At 44.9% G+C, this 23475-nt stretch overlaps 2 protein-coding genes across 4 annotated transcripts in view; one reads left to right on the forward strand and one right to left on the reverse strand.

Moving 5' to 3' along the window:
* Positions 1-396: 396 nt before the first annotated feature.
* On the reverse strand, positions 397-13178 carry TMIGD1 (transmembrane and immunoglobulin domain containing 1). Of its 3 annotated transcripts, none has more exons than XM_055001467.1 (7): positions 13091-13178; positions 11763-11864; positions 11224-11502; positions 7528-7806; positions 5515-5618; positions 3801-3841; positions 397-535 (listed from the first exon to the last, which is right to left on the reverse strand). In XM_055001467.1, exons 2-7 carry the CDS (start codon positions 11839-11841, stop codon positions 532-534), a joined length of 786 nt encoding a protein of 261 aa, XP_054857442.1. In that variant the 5' UTR covers positions 11842-11864; positions 13091-13178; the 3' UTR covers positions 397-531. The 3 variants fall into 3 exon arrangements, with proteins under 3 accessions (XP_054857442.1, XP_054857443.1, XP_054857444.1); XM_055001468.1 differs by lacking the exon at positions 13091-13178 and adding an exon at positions 12178-12217; XM_055001469.1 differs by lacking the exon at positions 13091-13178 and adding an exon at positions 11944-11962.
* Positions 13179-22003: 8825 nt separating this feature from the next.
* Positions 22004-23475, forward strand: part of CPD (carboxypeptidase D) — a 35024-nt gene continuing 33552 nt past the window's right edge. The window contains exon 1 of the mRNA XM_055001466.1: positions 22004-22765. Within this exon, the coding sequence (XP_054857441.1) occupies positions 22050-22765 (716 nt within the window). The 5' untranslated portion in view covers positions 22004-22049. The remainder of the gene's footprint in view (positions 22766-23475) is intronic.

A 23475-nucleotide genomic window follows, 5' to 3' on the forward strand; every position in this document is an offset into this window, starting at 1 on the left:
CTGAAGGGGAAAAAGGCAGCCTGAAAAAGTGCTACCACGCCAGCATTTAAAGCTGACATAGCAGTGCTTGTGAACTTTCTGAGAGGGTAGAGAACGAAACGAATTAATGGCTTGTAATATATGATACCCAGCAAGTAATTAACAAGTCCTATTATGATGCTCTTTTCAATATTTAACTTATTAAAGCTTTGGAGATTAGAGATTGCATATGTCTGAAGACAGGCGGGGGGAAAGGACACACCTTCCATTCTTTTTCATGCAGACATGTTGGCTACCTTTGGTGGTAGAGCAACAAGCCTGAAGTTAATCTTTTACCTTGAAAGAACACTTGAAGTCTGGCTAGTAGGAACTTCCCCATTTTCAAGGAGAATGAGTTATAAGCCAAACATGTACAAGTGGAAAGTAAGCAGCATTTTAAATAAGAATAAATAAATCACGGAAGCATTTTAACCAAGGCTGTGCAAGGAAGGGTTTGCAGTCTGTGACAGCAATAGAAGGAGCTTCTGATGTTGCGCCAAGATGGGAATCCCTTCACCTGGAGGAAAAGAAAGATGAAAAATAAATACACTTTAAGGGAGACACACTTGCAAACAGTTGACATGTTTGCTTTGGAAGTGAATCTTGGCTGAAAAAAGAGGTTTCCTTATTATACTGATATGAATGTTTCACTGTTTTTGTGTCTTTGTACGCTTTTCACTCTGGTTTTAATGATGTGTTGCTGTTTGTTGTTTTGGTAGGTTTTAATGGTTTTAAAATGTGATTTTATTATGTATGTTTTAATTTGTTAGCTGCCTCGGTGGCCCTTATGAGGGCAGAAAGGTGGGATGTACATTTTGTTAAATGAAATAAATAAGCACTGTCCTCAGCTAAGCTCAGGAGCACTTTGCCAAGAGAAAACCAACAGGGGTAACAAGCAGAGCAGCAGCAACATAGAAGTGTGGTGGTCAGTGGCAATCTTGCTCCCCTGTAGCTTTTTCAAGCTCTACTTGCATCTTGCAAGACAGCTGCAAACATGTGTGTCTTCAAAAGTAACATGTGAATGGTCCCAATTGCCAGGACAGGCCAGACCCTGCTCTACTGCTTCACAAGGGTTTTGAAAGCAACGAATCTCATCATCTGTGATAAGGGGGGAACAAAGATGGTGTTAGCGCTCAGACTTGCAACCGACAAGATTAGAAGGTTTATGATTACGGTTATGCCATAAAGCCCCTTCTCTGAATGTGCTTCAAGCACTAGAACTACTGCCCAAACAGGCAGAAACATGGAAGCCAGATCCCAGCTGGGAGATGCACTGTGCAAATGTGGGGAATTACAGGTGAGGCCAGCTCACCCCCTCCCACGCCCTGGAGATGAGCTAAGGATCCTGATACAACAGGGCCTTCCTGGAGTTCCTGAACGAATCAACGCAACACACCCTATTGATCTCCCCTTAACCACTTTCCTATACTTAGGTGATTCAGGAAGCTGATTGTCTTATCCATCCACCTCGTGGATCATCAATCATTATTGATAACTTTAGTTCTGCCCAGGAAGACCTAATCAAATCCTCCTAGTTCATTGTCACACCCCAGAGACAGTTTGCCAGCTCTTTTCTCACCCCGGAGACAACTTCTCAATCCTTTGTCCCACCCTGGGAACAACCATTAAGTCTTTGTTTTTGGAGCAGAAGATGCAATCTTGCCCCTGGGTAGGATCCACAGTATAATTGGACTGTCCCTCTGCTCTTGGATCCAGCATCCATGCTTGAACTCTGTTCAAGACCTGTCAGAGGCCCAATCTGGGCCATTTTGGCCCCAATTCAGGCTAAAACGAGCCCAAAATGGCTGAGTCAGGTGGGCAGGGCCACCTGACATGTGACCTCTTTGGGGAACTGCCGGAACTGCGTTCCAGCGCGTTCCCCTTCGAAATGAGCCCTGCTTCTGGTCATTGAAAGAGTTCTCTAGCTATGACAATCCCCGTATACATTGGTGGAGATTCTTAAGTTACCCACCCCGCTCTCCTTGCACGCTAATTCCCCCAACTCACAAGGAGACCTTCCCTAACAATGGGACAGCTGCTACTAAACTGAGTTAACTCTTGGGGAGCAAAAATGGGTTCAAACGGCCTTGCTGTTCTAGGCTGCTTGAACCACTAGGACCACTAGGACCACTCAGTGATCCGTGGAAGTCAGCATGGTTTTGTTCCTAACAGATCTTGCCAGACCAACCTGGTTTCCTTCTTTGATCGAGTGGCCAGCTTACTGGATCGGGGGAACTCTGTTGACGTGATTTATCTGGATTTCAGTAAAGCTTTTGATAAGGTTCCCCATGACATTCTGATGGGCAAAGACTGTGGAATACTGTGGAGTAGACTATAGGACAGTTCGGTGGATAGGGAACTGGTTGGAGGACCGCACTCAAAGAGTGGTGGTCAACGGCGTTTCATCAGATTGGAGGGAGGTGTCCAGTGGGGTGCCGCAGGGCTTGGTTTTGGGCCCGGTACTTTTCAATATTTTTATCAATGATCTGGATGAAGGAGTGGAATGGCTGCTCATTAAATTTGCTGATGATACCAAATTGGGAGTGGTAGCAAACACCCAAGAAGATAGAATTAAAATTCAACAAGACCTGAATACTCTGGAGAAGTGGGCAGCTGTGAATAGGATGCAATTCAACAAAGACAAGTGCACAGTATTACATCTGGGCCACAAAAATGAGAAGCACAAATACTGGATGGGGGATACACTTCTGGGCAGTAGTATATGTGAAAGGGATCTTGGGGTAAGAATGGACTGTAAACTGAATATGAGCAGTCAGTGAGATGCGGTGGCAAAAAAGGCTAATTCAATCCTGGGTTGTATCAAAGGGGCCATAGTGTCGAAATCGCAGGAGGTCATAGCCCCTCTCTATACTGCCTAGGTCAGGCCACACCTGGAGTATTGTGTGCAGTTCTGGAGGCCTCACTTCAAAAAGGATATGGACAAAATCGAGAGGGTGCAGAGGAGAGCGACAAGAATGATCAGGGGTCTGGAGACTGAGCCCTACGAGGAAAGGCTGAGGGCCTTGGGAATGTTTAGTTTGGAGAAGAGGAGGTTGAGGGGGGACATGATTGCTCTCTTTAAATATTTGAAAGGCTGTCATTTGGAGGAGGGCAAAGAGCTGTTCCAGTTGGCAGCAGAGGGTAGGACGTGAAGCAATGGGCTAAAACTACATGCACAAAGGTACCGGCTGGATATTAGGAAAAACTTTTTCACGGTTAGAGTAGTTCAAAAGTGGAATCAGCTGCCTAGGGAGGTGGTGAGCTCCCCCTCACTGGCAGTTTTCAAGAAGAGGCTGGATGAATACTTGTCAGAGATGCTTTAGGCTGATCCTGCACTGGGCAGGGGGTTGGACTAGATGGTCTGTATGGCCCCTTCCAACTCTATAATTCTATGATTCTATGAAAATGGGAAGAACAAGAATTAGCCATTCTGGGCAGGTCCTCTCAAACACAGAGGAAACAGAGGCAACACTACTCTTAGGCAAAGTGTGGCAATATATTCTGAGAGCCATTTAAGTGTGGCGGAGGTTCCAGTGCTGCTGTAACCTCTCTTGTGCACACCCTATTGAAATGAAGAGTAGCTGTGCACAAGTCCCTGCTTCTTTCACTGGGGCTCGCCTGGGGAAAGTGTCCCATTGGACTGCACTCCATGTCAGTTAATTAACAAAAGAGGAGATTACTGAATATTTCACTGCTGACTGTGCCTGGAGCAAACATGCCCAAGAACTGCCTACAAGATGATTTTTATTACTGTCAGGCTTTCAAACCACACAAATACTTACTGCGCTCTGTTGCCTGGCCATTTGCTTGCTTTCCTTAAGCACTGAAAACACAAAGACAACCAAGTGTTACAACTTCGTCAGAAAATATTAGGCAGCAGTCAGCTCCACTGATTTTAACAGGACTTCTTCCAAGTTACGCATTTTGGATCAGATGGCTGGTTTGGGGTTTTGCTAAGAAGTTGCCATGTTTTGATCCTACCCAATACCCAGTTTCTGGTCCCTCTGGCATGGAGTGGATGAAAGTTCTTTCCTTCTCCTTTGACCCCGTGCTGTTCCACATACTCCTTTGCAGCAGAAATCCAGGCACAATGACAGCATCTGTTATCTTATTTAAAATGTTACATAGATATTATTCAGATAGGAAGGCCAATCAGACTAGGAAATTGATGGGACTATAATGCCTTTCTTTGTCAGAAAACCACTATAGCTGAGGTCTATTTTAATTTGGCTCTCTAAGCTGAAGGATGGCACCAAGGCTGGAGTGGCAGCGGAAGGCTGCCTTCTGCTGGCCAATATCGTAATAGATATTTGTCCTTACTAAAGTCTTGTGTTTGTGGGACAACAATAGGAGGACTTTTTATCACGTGTGTGATGGGGGTTTTGTGCTCCTAGACACAAATGAGCTCTTTGCGAACACAGCTGGCAGGGATAAGCTGCTTTGGGGGTTCCTCCCTTCCTTGCTGTTATTGTCTCCATTGTACAAATCACCTTACTGTCAGTTTCACAACAGAGCCATCAGTGGCTCAATGGAACAGATTACAGACCTGAGAAGAGTGGGGCAAGGCTAAAGCTGCTTGCCATGCATGCTGTGGTAACAAACAGAAAAGAGCCAGTGTACATCTAGGAGGCACAGGATCACACATGTGATGCCAAGTCTTCATGCTGTTACTCAATAAACAGAAGGATAACATATGGTAATGGTGGGAAGTGCTACAACCATAAGTTGTAGCCGACTTATGGTGACCCCTGCTGGGGTTTTCAAGGCCAAGAGACTAACAGAAGTGGTTTGTCATTGCCTGCCTCTGCAGCCTGGTCTTCCTTGGTGGCCTCTCATCCAATTACTAACCAAGGCCGACCCTGCTTAGCTTCTGAGATCTGACAAGATCAGGCTAGCCTGGGCTATCCAGGTCAGGGCTTATAACATACAGGTGGAGCTTAGTAATATGGTTGCTTGACACCTGATTACCTTGCAAGATGTAGCAAGGACCACAACAGGTGGTAGTCCAACTCCCCAAGCGCCATCCAGGAATGATATAAATGAAGATTTGCAATTTTTTTATCATTTTACTTTTAATTTATTTAGGATGGTCACCTTTTTAGTTTTTTACCTTGCTCCCTCAAGCAAGCAACTTGGCGCCCAAGAAACAACCAGAGGCATTTTTTCCTCCCACTTTCTCTGTGTAGCTCCACCATGCATGCAGCCCTGCATTTCCCCAAGACTTTTCACCAACACGGAAATGCACTCAGGAAGACGTGCATGAGGGTGCAACCTGCTTTTGGTGGACAAGATCACTGCCAGAGCTAATTCCTCTCTAGATTTATAGGGCAGCTACCAATTTAAAAACGTATATATCCCAGGGCGCCATTCCCATCCCGCCCCTCTATCTTCGGCACAGCACTTCACTTTGCTAGAGCCCTTATCTGGGGCTCAGGCTTTTCTTGTGTCATTACCTGATACATAAAAGAAAGCCTTCTCATGCTAGGCTCTTCTTACCTTATGTATTGCTTCTCGTCGAGCCACAATAGCAAAGAGGATAGTGAGAAAAACCACCACCGCTGCAGCAATGACAGCTTCCATTGGAAAAGCAAGTTTTCCGGCTATTGGGAGAGAAAGAAAAAGGGACACCACCCCAGCTGAATACTGGACATGCAGGATCAGTTTTACGAAATTGTGTTTTTGTGTCCACTCAGTGGGTAGTTGTCAAAGGCAGTGGCAGCTGATTTATACTGACCGGGGATCATAAATAGGACTAGACTGTAGTGGAGACCTTTGGCTAACCCTTTCAAACCCAATGTTGCAGTAATATAGATTCAAGCACACTGCACTAAGCAATACTAAGCAATACACATGTATTCTAAGTGAACTTCTGCACTTTGCATGAACTGTCTTTGAGTTTTTTACAGAATGTTATATAACTAAAACAGGTGTTGCTTGGATCTTTGACAGCCAATTAAAAATAGTGGGCTCTATCTAGATTACTATTCTCCAATCGCAGAATGGACCAATGGTGATCTATCAACTTAATTCTTTCTGTCATTTCTCACGGATTTATAATTTTGTTTTGCAAGTTGGATATAATGTCACTTTTTGGCTAATTAGAAGGTTATACAATAGAAAATACAAATATTTAGTTAAGCGTCAAACCAATCATAGTTTATCTAGGCTATCACATGAAAACGATCTAAGATATTTGCATAAGATAACCTATAAAACATGCAAATTCAGATATTAAGTCAGAGTTCTGACTGGAAGAAATCTCATGAGAATCTTGGTGAGAATTTTACCATTGCTATGAGAATTTTAATGCATTTCATAGAAACTTTGAATGTTTTAGAGTTAATTAGGAAATGTTAGCAAACCTGATTCTTATTGCTTTTCTGTGTTCTATTTTTGTAGGATTTATATTAATGATCATATATGTTTTGATATCTTGCTCCTTTAAAAGACTAGAGTGTAATTTCAGTAAAAAGGAAATAAATAAACTCTAGAAAGCTTCTGTGTGTCTTGATGAGAAAAAGTAAACCAAGAAGGACCCTATAAATAATGTACTGATAAGCAGAACTTGTTCAAAGAGCAGTCTCTGTTTGACAGGTCTTAATAACTGCTGAAAGCTATCCAAGAATAAAGGTAAATCTTTCTTCTGGGATACCGGAAATTTAGTGAAGACACGGGTATATAAGCCGGCACACCAACACTGGAGGTTCTGATCCTGCAGACATTTAGGCACATGCTACAATGTTAAAGACTGGTCCCTATCTTAATCATCTGAAGTCCCAGGTATGTTCTTGCAAGTCACTCCTTTTTCTCAGATGATGACATGAGGAGTTGCTCTCTGCTATGAACTCACGTGGTGGCCATAGGCAAACTTCAGCTCCCCACCTGCAATCCTCAGCCTCTCCAGTTAAAAATCAGGTAGTAGGTGATGTGAAAGACCATCACCTGAGATGCTGGAGAGCTGCTGCCAGTCTGAGTAGACAATACTGACTTGGATGAACTAATGGTTTGTATAAGGCAGCTTCGTGTGTTGTGCATTCAGAAGCACTTTGTACACTCGGAGGCCCTACACAAACGCAGCTGTTCTTAGCTCTTCCTAGGATTCTAGAATCAGGGCTCATTCGAAAGCCATCCAGTCTGTCAAAAGGAGGGGCCATCAAGCTGCCAGTCATGCAATCCAGCCCACGATGCTCTACAAACGGCTCACTTATGGTCACCACGGCCTTGATGCCTGTTCAATTGCCAGTTCTCAGTGATTTAAGAATTCCAAAAATTTAAAGGGCGCAGTTTTGCCTTTTAGATCTGAAACCCAAGCCAGGCTCCCCAGACCGTGTGTGGGGAGCTAATGCTCTGATTTTTGCAGACGAACCTGCAGAAGACAATCTCCACCTGCTGCCAGGGCAGAATGGCAAGCGTAGGCAAGGTGATGCCAGCTGGTCAGGCTTCCGACCTCAGCAAATTGCCAGCAGGTTATTTCATACTGGTCACAGGGCATATCAACGGCAGGCTTACCTTCGATGGTCAAGAGGAAATCTTGCCTCGCTGTTCCAAGGGCAGAGTTGGCCTCGCAAGTATACACCCCGCTGTCAGAGTCCTGGGCTCTCTCGATCACCAGCTGAAAGAGCTCACTGGTCTGGGAAATCCATAAGCGGGATGCCTCCAGGACGAGGGTGCTGTTGTCTTTATACCAAACCATCTGAGCAGGAGGGTTGGCCTTCACGTGGCAGTCGAGTGTCACCCTATTCCGCTCTAGTACTGAGGGAGGATCTTCTCCACTTATGATAGGTGGAACTATTAAGTACCAGAAAAGAATCAGGTCATTATCATGTCTTTCATCATATCCTCTTGCCTTCTCCCCCACAACATGACTTAGAGAGACCACAAAATAGCATGAAAAATCCCCCCTTTCTAGTCCCAAATGACAAAACACAAAGTAGTGATAAAAGTTCAAGTCAGGACTATTAAAATTGGCTTTCAGTTTTTAAATTTCATTATACTTCAGAAGGAAAAATCATAGATTTAAAAAGGGAAGTTTTTCAGATTCTGTATTTTCTTACTTTTTACCTGGGAAAAAAGAAACAATATTTAACTGAACGAGAGGTTTTTTTTTTTCATGAAGGATTTGGAGTTACACAGAAATCTTTAGCAAGTGCACCTCTATGCAGCTCTATAATTGGAAAACAGCATTCCACTTATTTTGTGGAATGGGGCTAACATGGCAACAGCTGTCTATACTGAGGTCCAATGCCGCTGGTGTCCTTGTTCTGGCTTCAGAATCCTGTAGAAAGGGCTTCCTTGATCGATTCTACAAATGAAGGAATACCTACGCTCATAACATTTAATCTCTGAAACTCTGGAACCTCATGGCTGCCTTAGTGCATGTGTTTTCCAATTACTGCTTGAAACTTCTTTAGGGTGTGGATTTTTTTTGCCCATCAAGTCACAGCCAGCTTAGGGAGACCCTATAGGGTTTTCAAGGCAAGAGATGTCCAGGGATGGTTTGCCATTGTCTGCCTCTGCAGTGTGACCCTGGACTTCCTTGGTGGCCCCCCATCCAAGTGCTAACCAGGGCTTACCCTGCTTAGCTTCCAAGAGATGACGAGATCAGGCTAGCCTGAGCTTTCCAGGTTTGGTCACGGATATGACTAGAAGTGTAAAACAATTCTGTAAATTTTGAAGCCTGAGAGGGGGGCTTCCCCAGGGTTTTTTAATGGAAACATTGAAATGTGGGCCGGGGGCGGGGGGGGGGGGAGTTGGAATATGAGCAATACTTCTTTCTTATCTAATTTTGCTGCTATATTGACATAACCTGTACTATTTATAACTCCATTAGCATATAAAATGCACTATTTGACAAATGAATTAAATTTAAACAGATAAATGCCTTATTAAGGCGACAGCTGTATGAGCAGTCCTAGACAGACAGACAGAGAAATGCTTTACAGTGTAATCCTAAGAATATTTTCTGGAGTAACCCCCATCAAATAGACCTAAGTAAGATTCTGAATAGGGGTGTACACCCCACCCCACCCAAATTCCAGAAAAATCCAAATCCAGGTTTCAGGGATCTCAAAAACAAATCCAGGATTCCTGAAAACTGGTAAAAGTTCTCTAATCCTTTTAAGACATATCAGAAAATCCTAGAATAATTCAGCCATGATTCTCTATGGGGAAAACTATCTGGGGGCTATCTGGGGGGCTGGGGTAGAATTTTTCAAGCAAATTCCACCAAATTTTCCGGGAACCTACTCCTTACTATCCTCTAAAAAATACCCACATTTCAGCAAGATTGGACCCCGGCTCCAATTCTACGGGCCCCTGAAGAAGATGCCCCCAGCTGCTCTCCATTGTTTGTTATGGGAGAAATCTTTCCAAGCAGGGTCTCAGTCAGAAACACACAGGAGCAAGACTGCTAGCAGCCAAAGGCACACTCCCAAATGTAACCTTATCCCAAAAAAGCCCCCCATCCAAACCCAAGTGGGCAATGGAAAAGCTGCCTAGCCACTACTCCATTGCTTCCTGTGGGGCAAACGTTTCCAAGCAGGCCCTCAGGCAGAAATACACAGGGGAAAAGATGTCAGTGGCCAAAGGCACATGCCCAAATGCAAGAGGCAGCCCAACAGAACCAAAGTGAATCAAGGGGATCAACATCAAACCGGATAATCATGTCAAAACCGAAAATTCCACTCGAACAGACAAGGGACACTGTTGCAACTTAGCCCAACTGAACCTGTGTCTCTCACAGAAGCCTCCCTCCTGCCTCTGCCTCCTTCCACTCCTTCCCCTCTTGCAAAAAAACAGGAGAAGCCCAGAAAGGAGCCTGCCAGAGGCTGAAGCAATGTTTCCCAGATTTAGCCGAGGGTCTGGATCTGAATTCCTGGATCAGATCCCAGAATCTCTTATTTGATTCGAGAAAGCTGGATTTAGCCGGATTGGCAAAAATCTGGATGTTTTCCCTCTAATTCTGAGTAGACCTGCTGGGGACTGCAGCCTAAGTTTTCTAGAAGTACAACTTCAAGTATACCAAAGACTAGGGAGAGAATGCTGCACACTTTTGTACCTTATGCTACCTCAGCCGTGTATCTTAATTTTTGTCATCTGAGAAATGAGAAAAAATAGGGGAAAATAAGGGGAAAACATTCTAGGAAACAAAAAAAGTATTATTTTGACAAAATGTTCCAGTAGGTCTAGCAGCATATTTGGGCATCAAGTTAAAATTTTTAATTCTTCAAGGATTATAACTCCTCCTACTGAACTTCTCAATTATTATCATCATACCCATTATAGCATACTAATTGTGGACAAAATTTGAAAAGTTATATAATAAAAATATCCTTGAAAATATTGTATGACTACAATATACACAAGAATTAGCATTCTGTAACACCATAGATCATCAAAAAAAACTTCATAGTACACATTCTGAGTGATTAAGACATTGTTCTAAAAGCATTTTACTCATTCTAAAGGAGAAAAAAATTCATGGGATTTTTTTCAGCACTCTCCAAAACTTCCAACGATTCCTACAGAAAAATCAAAAAGAAATCCTTGAAGGTGGGAATTCTTTAATTTTCCTGGTCCTTCATATCTCTAGGTGGAAACATAATCGTGGGTTTGCTCAGCTTGTTTTTCACCAATATTCTGAGACGAATAAATTTTGGAGAAAGTGATCTCAGAAAGAAGTCTCGGTGGCTATTAACTATGAAGACTGATCAAGATGGGTAGCTGTGTTAGTCTGTCTGTAGCAGTAGAAAAGTCACTGCTATGAGTCACTGAAGGCCAAAGTATATGGTCTGGAACATGCAATAAATTAGTACTGGGCAGTTTTAATTTCACTTCATCTTTAATTTAAAATTTGTAAAGCCAGCTTATAGCCCCCAAAGCTGCAAACTAGCTTTGAAAGTATGCTGGTATGATTGAGGAATATTGGTCTCCACAGAGGACACTGGGCACTATTGCCAGTAACTGGGAGCACAGGGAGTGGGTGGGAGAAAGCTGCGGCACCTGGCACATTTTTGTCTACCCTTTAACTAGTAGAAACAGAATTGTTTTAGCTTTATCCCTCCTCCTGACTAGAACTTCAGGATGGCATACAAAAATAAAAGAATGCTTTCTACAGGTTGTAGAAACAAACTCCCTCATTTGTTTTTAAGCAGACCCAGTCCACAGCCACGTAATGCTAACCCAGCCTTTCCCATGATCACTCACACATGACATCCAGTACCACAGAGATCTGGATGGATCCATCTCGGGCCAACTGGCAGGTAAAAGAAACCCCATTGTCATCCATAGTGACAGGAGAGATGCAGATGTTGCTGGTATTTAATCTGTTCCCATCTTTCAGGTCAACCATCCCATCTTGTCGAAACCAGAGCAGCTCCTCTTCCTGGCTGTGATTCCGTACATTGCACCAGAGGGACTCATTTACACCTGGCCTTGTTGGCAGCCTGTAGTCAGTGGTATTAGCATTAATGGACAGCTCTACACCTGGGGAAAGGATCATTTTATTGCAAATATTAGACATGAGAAGAGTTGGACTTTAGAGACAAAGTTTAACTACATTTTTTAAAAATAAAAAGGGGCATCTCTGTCCCTTCACAGCTCTTCCTGTACCAAACCCCAGCAATTTACTGTTTATGATGAAAGAATGAGCAGCAGAGATTTACCGCCACTATGCCACCCTAACACTCGGCAGCTCTTGATTCAGATACTCAGATGCAGCTCTGAATTTCTGGCTCATCACCCACCTGCACTGCTGTACGACAAAAGCAGTATTGTGAGCAGGGATGTCCCACAAAGAAATCCTGGAATCACCCTTGGGACCATCTGAGAAGCGCTTCAGTCAAGATCTGTAAGAGGCAGTAGGTAAGAGAGTATCACAGCATGCTTACTGTAAATTCCTTGCAAAGCCATCTGAATTTAACCTACAGTCACTATCATCCATGCAGCCACTGATTAAGCCGTAGGCTGCAGAATGTGCCATAGGAGCAGGCAAACAAGCTGGATAAAGACTTCTCAGGCCTGTTCTTCAGGCTTTCATCCTGAGAGTGATCTACAGGCAATTACTCCTGAGTGAAAGCTATGCCACAAGGCCTTTAGAAAGTGATATTTTTGAGCCCATCAGCTTCCTCCTCTCTCAGGCTACCAAAGACTGACACTTACATCAAGATGAAGCCCTGTGGCTGCAGTCTTGGGAGGAAAAGCAGACCGTGGCCTCCCTGACTTTTATAGGTGCTCAAAGTTATATGACTTTACTATAGGGCAGCATCAGGTGAGTCAGATGGATCAAGTTCAAGGCCTCCTCTATTCCAAGGACTTGCTGGGTAAACAGTGAGTGCTCCTCATTCTCCTGAAAACATTCCTTTCCCCTATTTATGGCTGGAGCTGAGACAATGAGTAACAAGAGGCTAATTGCATGTGAACTGCTTGCTTCTGATCCTATATGTTTGCTCCCAGGTACATCACAAATTATTTTTTATTGGATTCAGTTATTATCTTTCTCAACCTCCAAGAAGTTCTGGGCAGCATATATGGGACTGGGAGAAGGATCTTAACTGGTGGGCTGGACAGTGTGGGAGGAGATGGTCCTTCAAGGACCCTGGCTCCAAGCCTTTAGGGCCTTATAGGCAAGAACCCGCACTTTGAACAGTGCTGAGAAACAGATGGATAGCCAGTGCAGATCTTTCAGCACAGAGGTGATATGTTCACTGTAGCCCACCCCCTATAGTAGCCTCGCTGCCGCACTTTGCACCAACTTTACTTTCTGGACACTTTTCAAAGGCTGCCCCACATACAGCACACTACGATAATCTAACCTGGACGTGATCACTGCAGTCAGATCATCCTTTTTTAAAAAAAAGGCCTTTGCTGGCATAGTAGCCAAAGCTGATAAAAGGCACTGCGTTCCACAAAGGAGACCTGTGCCTCCAGCCCTTGGCCAGGATACAACAGCACTGCCAAGCTATGAATCCCCAAACTTCAGGGGGAGTAATCCACTCTCTAGGACGCTCTCTGGTTGACTCAGTCCTCAAACATACAAAATGACAAGCAAGTACCTCAGCTGAAAAGCAAGTACCTCAGGCTCATCTGGATGAAGCTTCAGTTTATTGGCCCTCATCCATTCCATTATGTTCTCCAGGAACCTGTTCAGAACTTCCACAGAGCAATTCAACTCAGCTGTTAAGGAGAAATAAAGATGGATGTTACTCAAATATTGGCAGCACGTTTCTCCAAATCTTGGACAATCTTTCCCAGCGGTTTCATGTACATGTTAAACAACACAGGGGACAAAATTAAGTCCTGTGGGACTCCATAGCATAAATGCTCTGGAGTAGAGCGGCAGTCCCCCAGGTCCACCTTCTGGAACTGGCCAGGCAAGTAAGAGTGGAACCACTGAAGCATGATGCCCCCTAATCCGAACTTAGCCAATGTCTCCAAGATGCTATGGTTGATGCTGATGGTGGTGGAAGTCAATAAGAGATCCAAGAGAATCAACAGGGACATATTCCCCCGTCACTCTCTCATAAAAGATTATCAGTCAGGATGACCAAGGCCATTTCTGTTCCAGGTCTGAATCACAAAGGGATCTAGACAACCTGTCTCCAAGACCACCTAAAGCTGCATAGCCACACCTTCTCAAGCACCTAGCCACCCTCAAAAGAATGTGGGCCACTGGGTGATACCTGTTTAGGTCACTGGGGTCTATGGCACTTTCTTCAGGAGGGAATCTCATGACCACCTTTTTCAAAGCAGTCAACTGTACACCCTCCCACAGAGACACATTTCTTACCTCTGGAACACACTCAACTAATGTTATCCTGCTGGACTCCAGCAGCTAGAGGGCAAGCATTGAGTCTGCATGTGCTGGTGCTTGTACAGCATGGAGTCCAGATGTACTGGCACTTGTATTTTGTCTGTTCATGCAGCCCACTTTGCCCAAGACTGGGATGATAAGAAGCATACTGGAATGCTCCCACATTGAAGCCAGATGAGTTGAGGTGAGTGTGTGTACATGTAGCACTGAAGGCCATAGCACTCTGATGACACACTAGCAAAATCATCATAATATTAATTAATAGTAGTATGTTTGTTGGGCTTTTTTTCTGGGAAAAGAGGTGGTAGAACTCTCAAGAGGGAAATGAGGGAGAAATACATGGAAGAAAAGTGTTGCTGCTTTCAAGGCCCACAGCTTTTTTTCAGCTGATGGGGGATCCCCCTCCCATCAGCTGAAAAGTAGCAGGCTTTAAAAGCAACACTTTTCTTGCCACTTGCAAGAGGCAAGAAAAGTGTTGCTCTTTGTCCGAAGCTAAAGAGCTGGCTGCCTTGGGATGCACACGGGAGGAAACAAGATCAGGGGGCTGGGCCACCAGACACGTGATTACTTTCAAGAAGTGCTGGAACGCCGTTCCATGGCAGTCTGGCTGGAAAAAGCCCTGTTCCTTACCCTTGATCCAAAAAAAGGGAAAATATGTTGATTTTATCTACAGGAAAAGAAGCTATCTTAGGCCGAGTCAGCGCAGCTCTAAACTAGGTTCAACCAATTGAGGCTCCATCTCTAGCTGTGGCCAAATACAAGTGCTTCAGAGAAAAGCACCCCCAAGGAAGATAAGCAACAGACCACCCATTTCTCTTCAGTTGCTCCTAGCAGTCACCTTAAATGAATGGTTTCCCTGCATCTAGCTTGGCTAAGAACCAAACTACAAGTGACAGTGGCCACAGGTCCAACCCAGGGCTGCCAATATCATTTTAGAAGCACTTGTAGTTCTTTTAAAATTGCAGTGAGGCCTCAATCAGGGTGGCGCACATGGTGGCTCCAAGAGTTCTCATGCCACACTTTTTGGGTGCAGAAACAGCTCGGGGGGGCCCTGTTTTGGCACCTGAAAAGGCACGGGGTGGGGGTGGGGTAGGGAGTGCTTCTGGGCTACTGCACCACACACGAGATCAGGGCCTTGCAGCAATTTTAAAAGAGCTACAAATGCTTTTAAATGGTTTCAGCAGCCATGGGATGGACCCATGGGGCCACTGTCACTTGAAGTTGGATGCAAGAAAACCTCATGATCCCCTTTCAATGTTGTGGCTCCTGGTGCTGCTGAATCCTTGTCCTCTAGAGGGAGTGGAATTCCAAGATTTGGAATTACTCCTTTGCAGCCCTCTGGTTCACCAATGCATCTTTATGGAAAGTTTTGAAAATAGCAGAAATTAAGGTGGCCAGAAGCCCAAAACTTCAGCTAAGGCCTTGTTATAAGGGCAATACAACTTGGTACTAATAGGAATTTCATATAGCCATATTAGAAACATGCAAAAAGAAAAGTAATGTAATACATTTTATTAAGACGAATCAAAATGACACAAAACACGACAAGTTGGTTTTTATATTTATAAACACCTTTTAAAAAAAAACTGCTACATGCTCTTTGCAAACACTACTTCCGGAACCTCAACAGCAATCTTGTTAAGTCAGTATTATTATCCTTGAATTACTGGGGCTGAGACAGATCAGACAGCAACTTCACAGCCGAGCTGAAATCTGAAATGGGAACTTTCGAGCTCATTGCTAATGACTAACCTTACCATGCTTATTATTCTGAGAAATAGGCTAGTTCATTAAGGATCGTGCGGCACTCAAGACGCAGCCTCAACAAGAGGCTAAGCCAAAATAACCTTCAGATTTGTAAGATGACAACTCTAAAATGAAGCAGAAAAATCATCATCAACCTCTGCACCATGGATGTTTCTACTTTTCATTCTTAAGCCATCTGGTAATAGCCAGTGCGAGAACCTGTAGGTAAGACTGGATGAGCCATTTATCCTATTGGTTGTATGCAGCTCTTAGCCAGAAGGAGGCAACCAACCCTGCTCCAGACACCAAGACATAGACAGGGGGGGAAAGCACAGTTGGAAGTGGAGTACTTTTCATGAAAATGTCAGAACGGCCACCCTAAAACTAATCAATTAACAACTGCCAGTCAGGTCACAGTGTAACCCCAAACCTGACATGCCTAAAGAGATCTAGGGCATGATAAGCGGAAGAGATGCTCAATTTCCACATTCTAATTCTTAACGTTAGATCTGGTTTGGACCAGGTTTCAAACAGGTGTAGGGGGAGGGGGAATAATCCCATGTGGCATTCAAAGTGACAAGCAACCAAGTCCACAAAGGAGGTGAAAACTGTTCTTGTTGTAAAAGAATATTTCAACAAAAAGTAAGAATCCAGAAGATAGGCAATAAAAAGGAAAACGAGAAATATAACCTTCCATGATGATGATGATGATGATGCCTTTCTAACTGAGATCCAAGGCAGATTACACAGTGCAAAAGAAACTACAATATAATCAACAGCTAGAACAGTCACTGAGCAAAGTACAATAATGAACAACGGTTAGGATATTCAGTGAAAAAGATACAACAGGGTATGGTAGCAGAAAATTTGAAAAACAAGCATAAAGCCAAGCAGAGAGATGAAATCTTTTGGAAACAAAGCATAACTAATTTATATGGTATGTTTAGCAACACAGAAAACTCCCTAGGAGGTGCTTGTCTACATCAGCACAGTACCCAATAGAGAAGCATATAGTCCCTGTCCTTACCAATGCATCTCTCGGAGCTATTTCTTACACCATAGCCCAATCATCTGGGTAGAAAGACCTCCTGAATAACTCAGTTTTGCATAGTTCGCAGAAAGCCAGGAGAGTGGAAGCTTTCCTGACGTCCTCAGGCAGGCCATTCCATAAGGTGGGGTCTATCACAATGAAAATGTGTGTGGGGAGCTCTTGATTTTGCTCAACTGCAGGGACCCTTTCTAGATGGCGAAACATAGGGGGAGAGGCAGTTGAACAGATATAACAGGCCTTTTTTTGCAGTTGCATTTACTTGCTTCTCTAGCAGCAGCGCTGGGTCTAGTATAACCCCTATGCTCTTAACTGAGTCAGGGTCAAATGAATCCCATCAAAGGTTGGAATCACAACGTCCTTCAAGATTGCTGCTTTTCCAACCAGCATCAATTCTGTCTTGTCCGGGTTCAATTTCAATTTGTTTGCTTTCATTCATTTGACCACATCTGTCAAGCAGCATCTCAGTACCTCTACTTCATCACTAGGGATTTGGATAATGAGATATAGAGCTGGATATCATCTGCATACTGATGGCATCCAATTCCATAGCTACAAAAGAGTTCTCCGAAAGGCTTTAGATAGAGATTGAATAACATGAGGGATGTTTGCACTTTGTGGAACCCCAAAAGATAATTCTCACACTGAGGACAGTTGGTCTCCAATAGCAACTCTTTGATTTCGTCCCAAGAGGAATGATTTAAACTAGTCCAAGGCATATCCCTTGATACCTACTTCTGCCTCCAAACACCTCAGATTTAACTACCCCCCCTGCTTATTTCTCCCGATGGAAGGGGGAGGAGGGAACACCCTCTATCCCCTCCCATTGGGTGAAATAAGCAGCTGGGTGAGGAAGTTTGTTGGTGTGCTCCGAATCTTTACGCAGCACACTGAAGCAGGTTAAATAAGTGATTCCCGAAGTGGCTTGCCGCTTTGGAAATCCCTTATTTATGATTTATTTTCTGCTTTGGGTTTTCCAAAGTGGAAAACCTGAATTTTTTTGTGTGCACACCCCTAGTCAAAATGATTAAGAAAAATACCAGATGGTGTGTGCTGCATCGTATTCCGCAGGAGTTTTCTGCCAGCATCTTCCCTGACGTCTTTTAGTCCTGTTTAGATCATCCAGCTCTGGGGTGAACCATGGGGCTGGTTCCTGCTTCAAGGGAGGGAGGGGTTGGTGAGGAGAAATCTTGTCAATAGCTTCAAGGTGCTTCAGATTCCATGCTTCCACTGCAGCCTCAATAGGGCTTGAGTTTGGAATTCTAAAATCCCTTAGCGCATTTTGGAATCCAGAAGGATCCCTGAGCCTTCATGGGCAGAGTATTTTAGCTCCCCCCCCCTCATTTTGTGGGATATTGGTGCCATATTTACCCTTGACTTCATGAGGTAAGAAGACTATTCAGTAGACATCTCTCTATAAAGAACATTGCTAAATTCCCTCTGCCACTGAAATCTACAGGAAAACCCATAGTTCTCCCTCACCATCTACAAAACGTACTGAATTTCTTGCTTGATAACATTTCTTCCTTGATGAAAATGTTTGAAAATACAGACTTTGTGGTTGGATATATTACAGGATCTGCTTGTGCACACACACCCTCACCCCTGCCTGCCAGGATCTAAGGGATGGGCTTAGACAGAGCTTTTTTTTCTGGGAAAAAGAGATGGTGGAACTCAGTGCAGCACAATGATATCACTTTGGGTCAGCTGGAACAAGGGGGGAGTTTTTTAAAGTTTAAATCGCCCTTGGTGAAAATGGTCACATGGCTGGTGGCCCTGCCCCCTGATCTCGACAGAGGGGAGTTTAGATTTTCTTCCACGCCACTGGAGCAGCATGGAGGGCAATCTAAACTCCCCTCTGTCTGGAGATCAGGGGGCGGGGCCACCAGCCATGTGACCATTTTCAAGAGGTGCTAGAACTCTGTTCCACTGCTTTCCAGCAGAAAAAAAGCCCTGGGCTTAGTAATTTTTAAGATGAGGGTGAGTCATTCATGGCATTAGTCCCATTCTGGGGCAATGTTCCTGGTAAGGAATGCCTGATGGGTCAATGCCTTCTCCTTCACTGTTCTATTTCCTTGATTTCACAACACCCAAGACTCAAGGAAACTTTCGACACACACAAAAAAACCTGAAGGGGTTTAGAATTACAGGTGTTTTGTTTTTCCAACTCTGCTCGGCCAGGCAGCAATCACTCACAAACTTGTTTATAGAGTCCATAAGCAAAAAGAATGGCAGTACTCTGAGGAATGAAAGTCAACTAGATGACATAAATGAAGAACTGTGGCTTCCAGTTACACATTTCTGGCTGTTTGGGGTTTTGTCTATTCCTGAGAGTGGCTTTCTGCTATCAAGCAAATTAGAGTGAATTCTTATCTCAAAACCACATTCCACACCTTGCTTTGGTGTAGCAAGTTCTCACTGGCTGTGATTGTGCAATTTTCTCTCTACTTTTACAGGTGTTGTTTCAGTGGGTGACCTTCACTTCTTAGGTAAAAACACTGGCACAATACAAGTGACAGAGAAAAAAGGAAACCTCACTACTTCATTTAAAATATGCATAAAACTGCCCTCCACACCCCTCCCAATGAACCAGTCTGCCCATCAGATGGTCTAATCCAACCTGCATGTATTCGGACCTATACTTGAATTTTGACCCTATGTACTTTTTGAGTAAACTCTAAGAAAATTGATGGACTTTAGAAGTATTAATTGTTCATAGGCGATACCATCAGTGTTTTGCACTAGCACTTTATGTATAGGTCTGTATATGAAGACTGTGTGTACTAATATGTATTGAATGGCAATTTGAATTATGTAATAGCAGTAAGAATAATTTTGTAATTTTTCTCAATCTTTATTTCTAGGTTTTCACGACTATTGTAACTTTTTGCTTTCCCTGACAATGGCCGTTTCCACACGACTTACTGGCCTCCGGAGCATTGTACAAAACACGTAAAAGAAATTGTCTTCTAGTGCGAAATCACGCCAGGAAGATGCTATCATCTGGGAGTTTGGCGTGACATCACATCTTCCTGGCACAATTTCACATGAGAAGACGCTATCTTCCCCATGTTTTGCGCAATGCTCCGGAGGCCGGTATGTCGTGTGGAAATGGCCACAGACCAAAAATGGAAAACAACAAAAATGTATTAAAATTAAAACATTACAATTTTGTCCCTTTTTCAGCCCAGTCTAACTCATGGGGTTTTGGAGATGATAAAATGGAAGAAGGGGATACTAGGTACCCGTGTGCTTTGAGCTCCTTGCAAGAAGGGCAGGATAAAATGTAGTAAGGAAAGCAAATACACAACATATAGTACACACACAGCAATCAAAACATTCTCATATTTTTACTTTGAAGATACTTTTCCAGTTTCTCCTATGCTTACATGCCTCTTCTTTGTTCAACCCACTTCAGCTTCTAAGCCCTAACCAAGTCACCCTTCCCCCATACAGGCTTGTCCCTCTCTTTCTTCATAGATCCCCTACATACAAGCATCACATATCACACCTGTAAACCAGTCCTGATGTTATTTTTATTGCTTTTTCATGTAACTTTTTGAAAGATTGACATGTATAAATTAATGCCTGAAGTGGAGAAGTGCAGCAACAACTTCTTGCTCACAAAGCTAATTTTTCTCTTTTCTAGCCTCCAGGCACCGCATATAACCACCACCACCACCACAAGTCAATTTATATACTTATATACTTAACAGCCACTCAGAGCAGTTTACAAAGTATGTCATTATTATCCCCACAACAAAACACTCTGTGAGGTGGGTGGGGCAGAGAGAGCTAGAAGCTGTGACTGACCCAAGGTCACCCAGCTGGCTTCAAGTGGAAGAGTGAGGAATCAAACCCAGTTCTCCAGATTAGAGTCCCGCACTCTTAACCACTACACCAAACTGGCTCTGTTTCCATATACCTAATCAAACAGGACCTTGCCCATAAAAGCTGCTGGGTTGAAAGTGCCATCAATTCATAGCTGACTTATGGCGACCCCATAGGATTTTCAAGACAAGAGATGAAAACACATGGTTGGGCATTGCCTGCCTCTGCACAGCAACCCTGGACTTCCTTGGCAGTCTCCCATCAAAGTATTTAGCAGAGTGTGAGGGGATTCTCCCCAATGTCCCAATAGAGGGAGACCCCAAACCAGGACTCTGGCTCTCAATCAGAACAAGGCAGTAAAATTGGAGAAGGAAAAGTTTATTAGCGAAACACTCCAATAAACTAATGTACTTTAAACAACTCAAACAAGGCACCCACATGTAAACAGATTCGTTAGTAAAATTGTGTTCATTCAACAGAGAGGGAGGCTATGCAGCAAGGAGCCGAAACTTTCTAAGCCACTCCTCTTAGCTTCTGAAACCAGGCTAGCCTGAACTATCCAAGATAAAGGTACAGTGGAATAAAAAAAAAGTCAGCCTTATTAAAACTGTTTGGAGCGGGGGAAGATTCCCAAACAAAACCATCATTCATAAATACAGGTGCGCTGTACTGACACAAGCACATAACGGAAAAAGATTTTAGGGCATTTTAAATCGAGCCTGAATTCTCCCTAGAAGCTAAAATGACAAAACTGAGGCTATCGTACTTTGGTCACATCACGAGAAGACAAGATTCTTTGGAAAAGTCAATAATGCTAGGAAAAATGGAAGGCAGAAGGAAAAGGGGAAGATGAGATGGCTTGACTCAACAAAAGAAGCCAGGACCTCCCGTTTGCAGGATCTGAGCAAGTCTGTTAATGATAGGACGTTTTGGAGGACTTTCATTCATAGAGAGTCCAGTAGCACCTTTAAGACTAACCAACTTTATTGTAGCATAAGCTTTCGAGAATCACAGTTCTCTTCGTCAGATGCTTATGATACAATAAAGTTGGTTAGTCTTAAAGGTGCTACTGGACTCTTCTTGATTTTGCTTCTACAGACTAACACAGCTAACTCCTCTGCATATATTTCATTCATAGGATCGCCATAGGTCGGAAGTGACTTGTCCACACATAAACTGCGCAACTCTTTTAAGAACTGCAAGGGGCACTGATTCAAACATTACCTTTGCGCATGCGTGGGTTCGGCAGCCCATCCTCTAAGCCGGCCAGAACCCTTTCAAGCCTGCCCTGCCCATCTACCTACGTCACCGGCTTCACTGTTCCTCCCGCCTCTCCCACATTTCCACCCATCTGCTTTACAGTCATCGATTCCTTTTCCTGGTTTCCGTTTACTCCTTAACCCTTTCCTTCTCATTGGTCTCGTCTTAGGCTTTCCATTGGCTCCTTTTCCCAATACCGCCCCTGTTTCCCTATTGGCTCCCTTCTCTGCTTTTCTGATTGGTCCATTGTACTTTCGTCCCCACCCAATCGGGTGTCGCGTTACCTCAGAGCACTTTTTTTCTCCGCCGCGGCCTTCCTAAAGCTGTGAGGCGGAGATGGCCGGCCGGTGGCGGTTGAGAGGTGCCTTGCCGCCGCTGTTGTTGCTATTCCTGCCGCTGCTATGGCGCGCCGAGACGGCGCATATTAAGAAAGCAGAGGCTGCGGCCTTCACGGGCAACGCCTCAACGGCCGGAGCGACCCCGGCAATGCACTACATGGACGAGGCCGAGCTGGCGTCGTCGTTGCGCTCGCTGGCGGAGGACGAGGCTCCACCGGGCTTGGCGCGGCTCTTCTCCATCGGCCGCTCGGGCGAGGGGCGGGAGTTGTGGGTGCTGCGCCTCAGCGCCGGCCTGCCTGAGGTCGAGGCGGGTCCCGACGCCGACCCCGGCGGGCCGCCCATTGCCGGCCGTCCTCAAGTGAAGCTGGTGGCCAACATGCACGGCGACGAGACGCTGGGCCGGGCCCTCCTCAGCCGCCTGGCTCGCGAGCTGGTGTCCGGCTGGCTGCGGGGAGACCCCCGCCTGCGCCGCCTCCTCAACACCACCGACCTCTACCTCATGCCCAGCCTCAACCCGGACGGCTTCGCGCGCGCCGCCGAAGGGGACTGCGCAGGCGCCGCCGGCCAGAGCCAAGCGGGGACCAGCGGCGGGCGAGAGAACGCCCGAGGCCGGGACCTCAACCGCAGCTTCCCGGACCAGTTCGGAAATGCACAGCCGGACCTGGCCGCGGTCCCTGAAGTGCGCGCCCTGATGGAGTGGATGAGGCGCAACCGGTGAGGAAGGGGCGGGGCTTGCTGCGGGGGCGGGGCTTTGCCCGCGGGGTTGGAAGAGATGGGCGTCTCTCGTGGGAGAAGTTGCTGCGAGATGTGGGGCTATTGCCGAATCAATGTATGGAGTCTCTGTATCTACAGGAGACATCTGACACATGAAGAACACGTGGGGAGATGCAGTGTTAGCCCGGTAGTTTAAACAGACAGAGGCAGCGGCAGAGCAAAGGCTTTGCTAGACACTCGAGCTGTGAAATGCCAGAATGGAAACTTGGGACCATTACAACCTTTCCAGGTCCAAGCTGGGCTCTGGTAGGCTGCCCTCTGGTTGCCATCCCACATAGTTTTAGACTGGAGAGGTGAAATTGCCAGCCTTTCCACGCAGACCCTGTCTTTTTAAACTTTGTTTCCCTGCTAACATTGTGTCTCCCTAACCTTGACCAACACACACAGAGGCATTTGGTGTAGAGAGACTGTCAGCAGGGGTCTGGAGGATTTGGCCTTAAAAGGGTCCAGGTGTGGCTTATCCAGGTGTGAGGGGCATGGAACTGGAAGAAAGAAACTGACAAGGGCGGAGAGTAGGGTGAAGAATAACCTATCGTGGGCGTATGTTGCTAGTGTGTGGGAGCTTGATAGTTTTCCTTGTTTACTACTGGTCTGGGGGGAATTGAATAAGAGGTAGGGGGTCCTGGGTAGTTACTTGTGGGATTTTTAGG

This window comes from Eublepharis macularius, chromosome 17 (genome assembly GCF_028583425.1).
Source record: "Eublepharis macularius isolate TG4126 chromosome 17, MPM_Emac_v1.0, whole genome shotgun sequence".
NCBI lineage: Eukaryota > Metazoa > Chordata > Lepidosauria > Squamata > Eublepharidae > Eublepharis > Eublepharis macularius.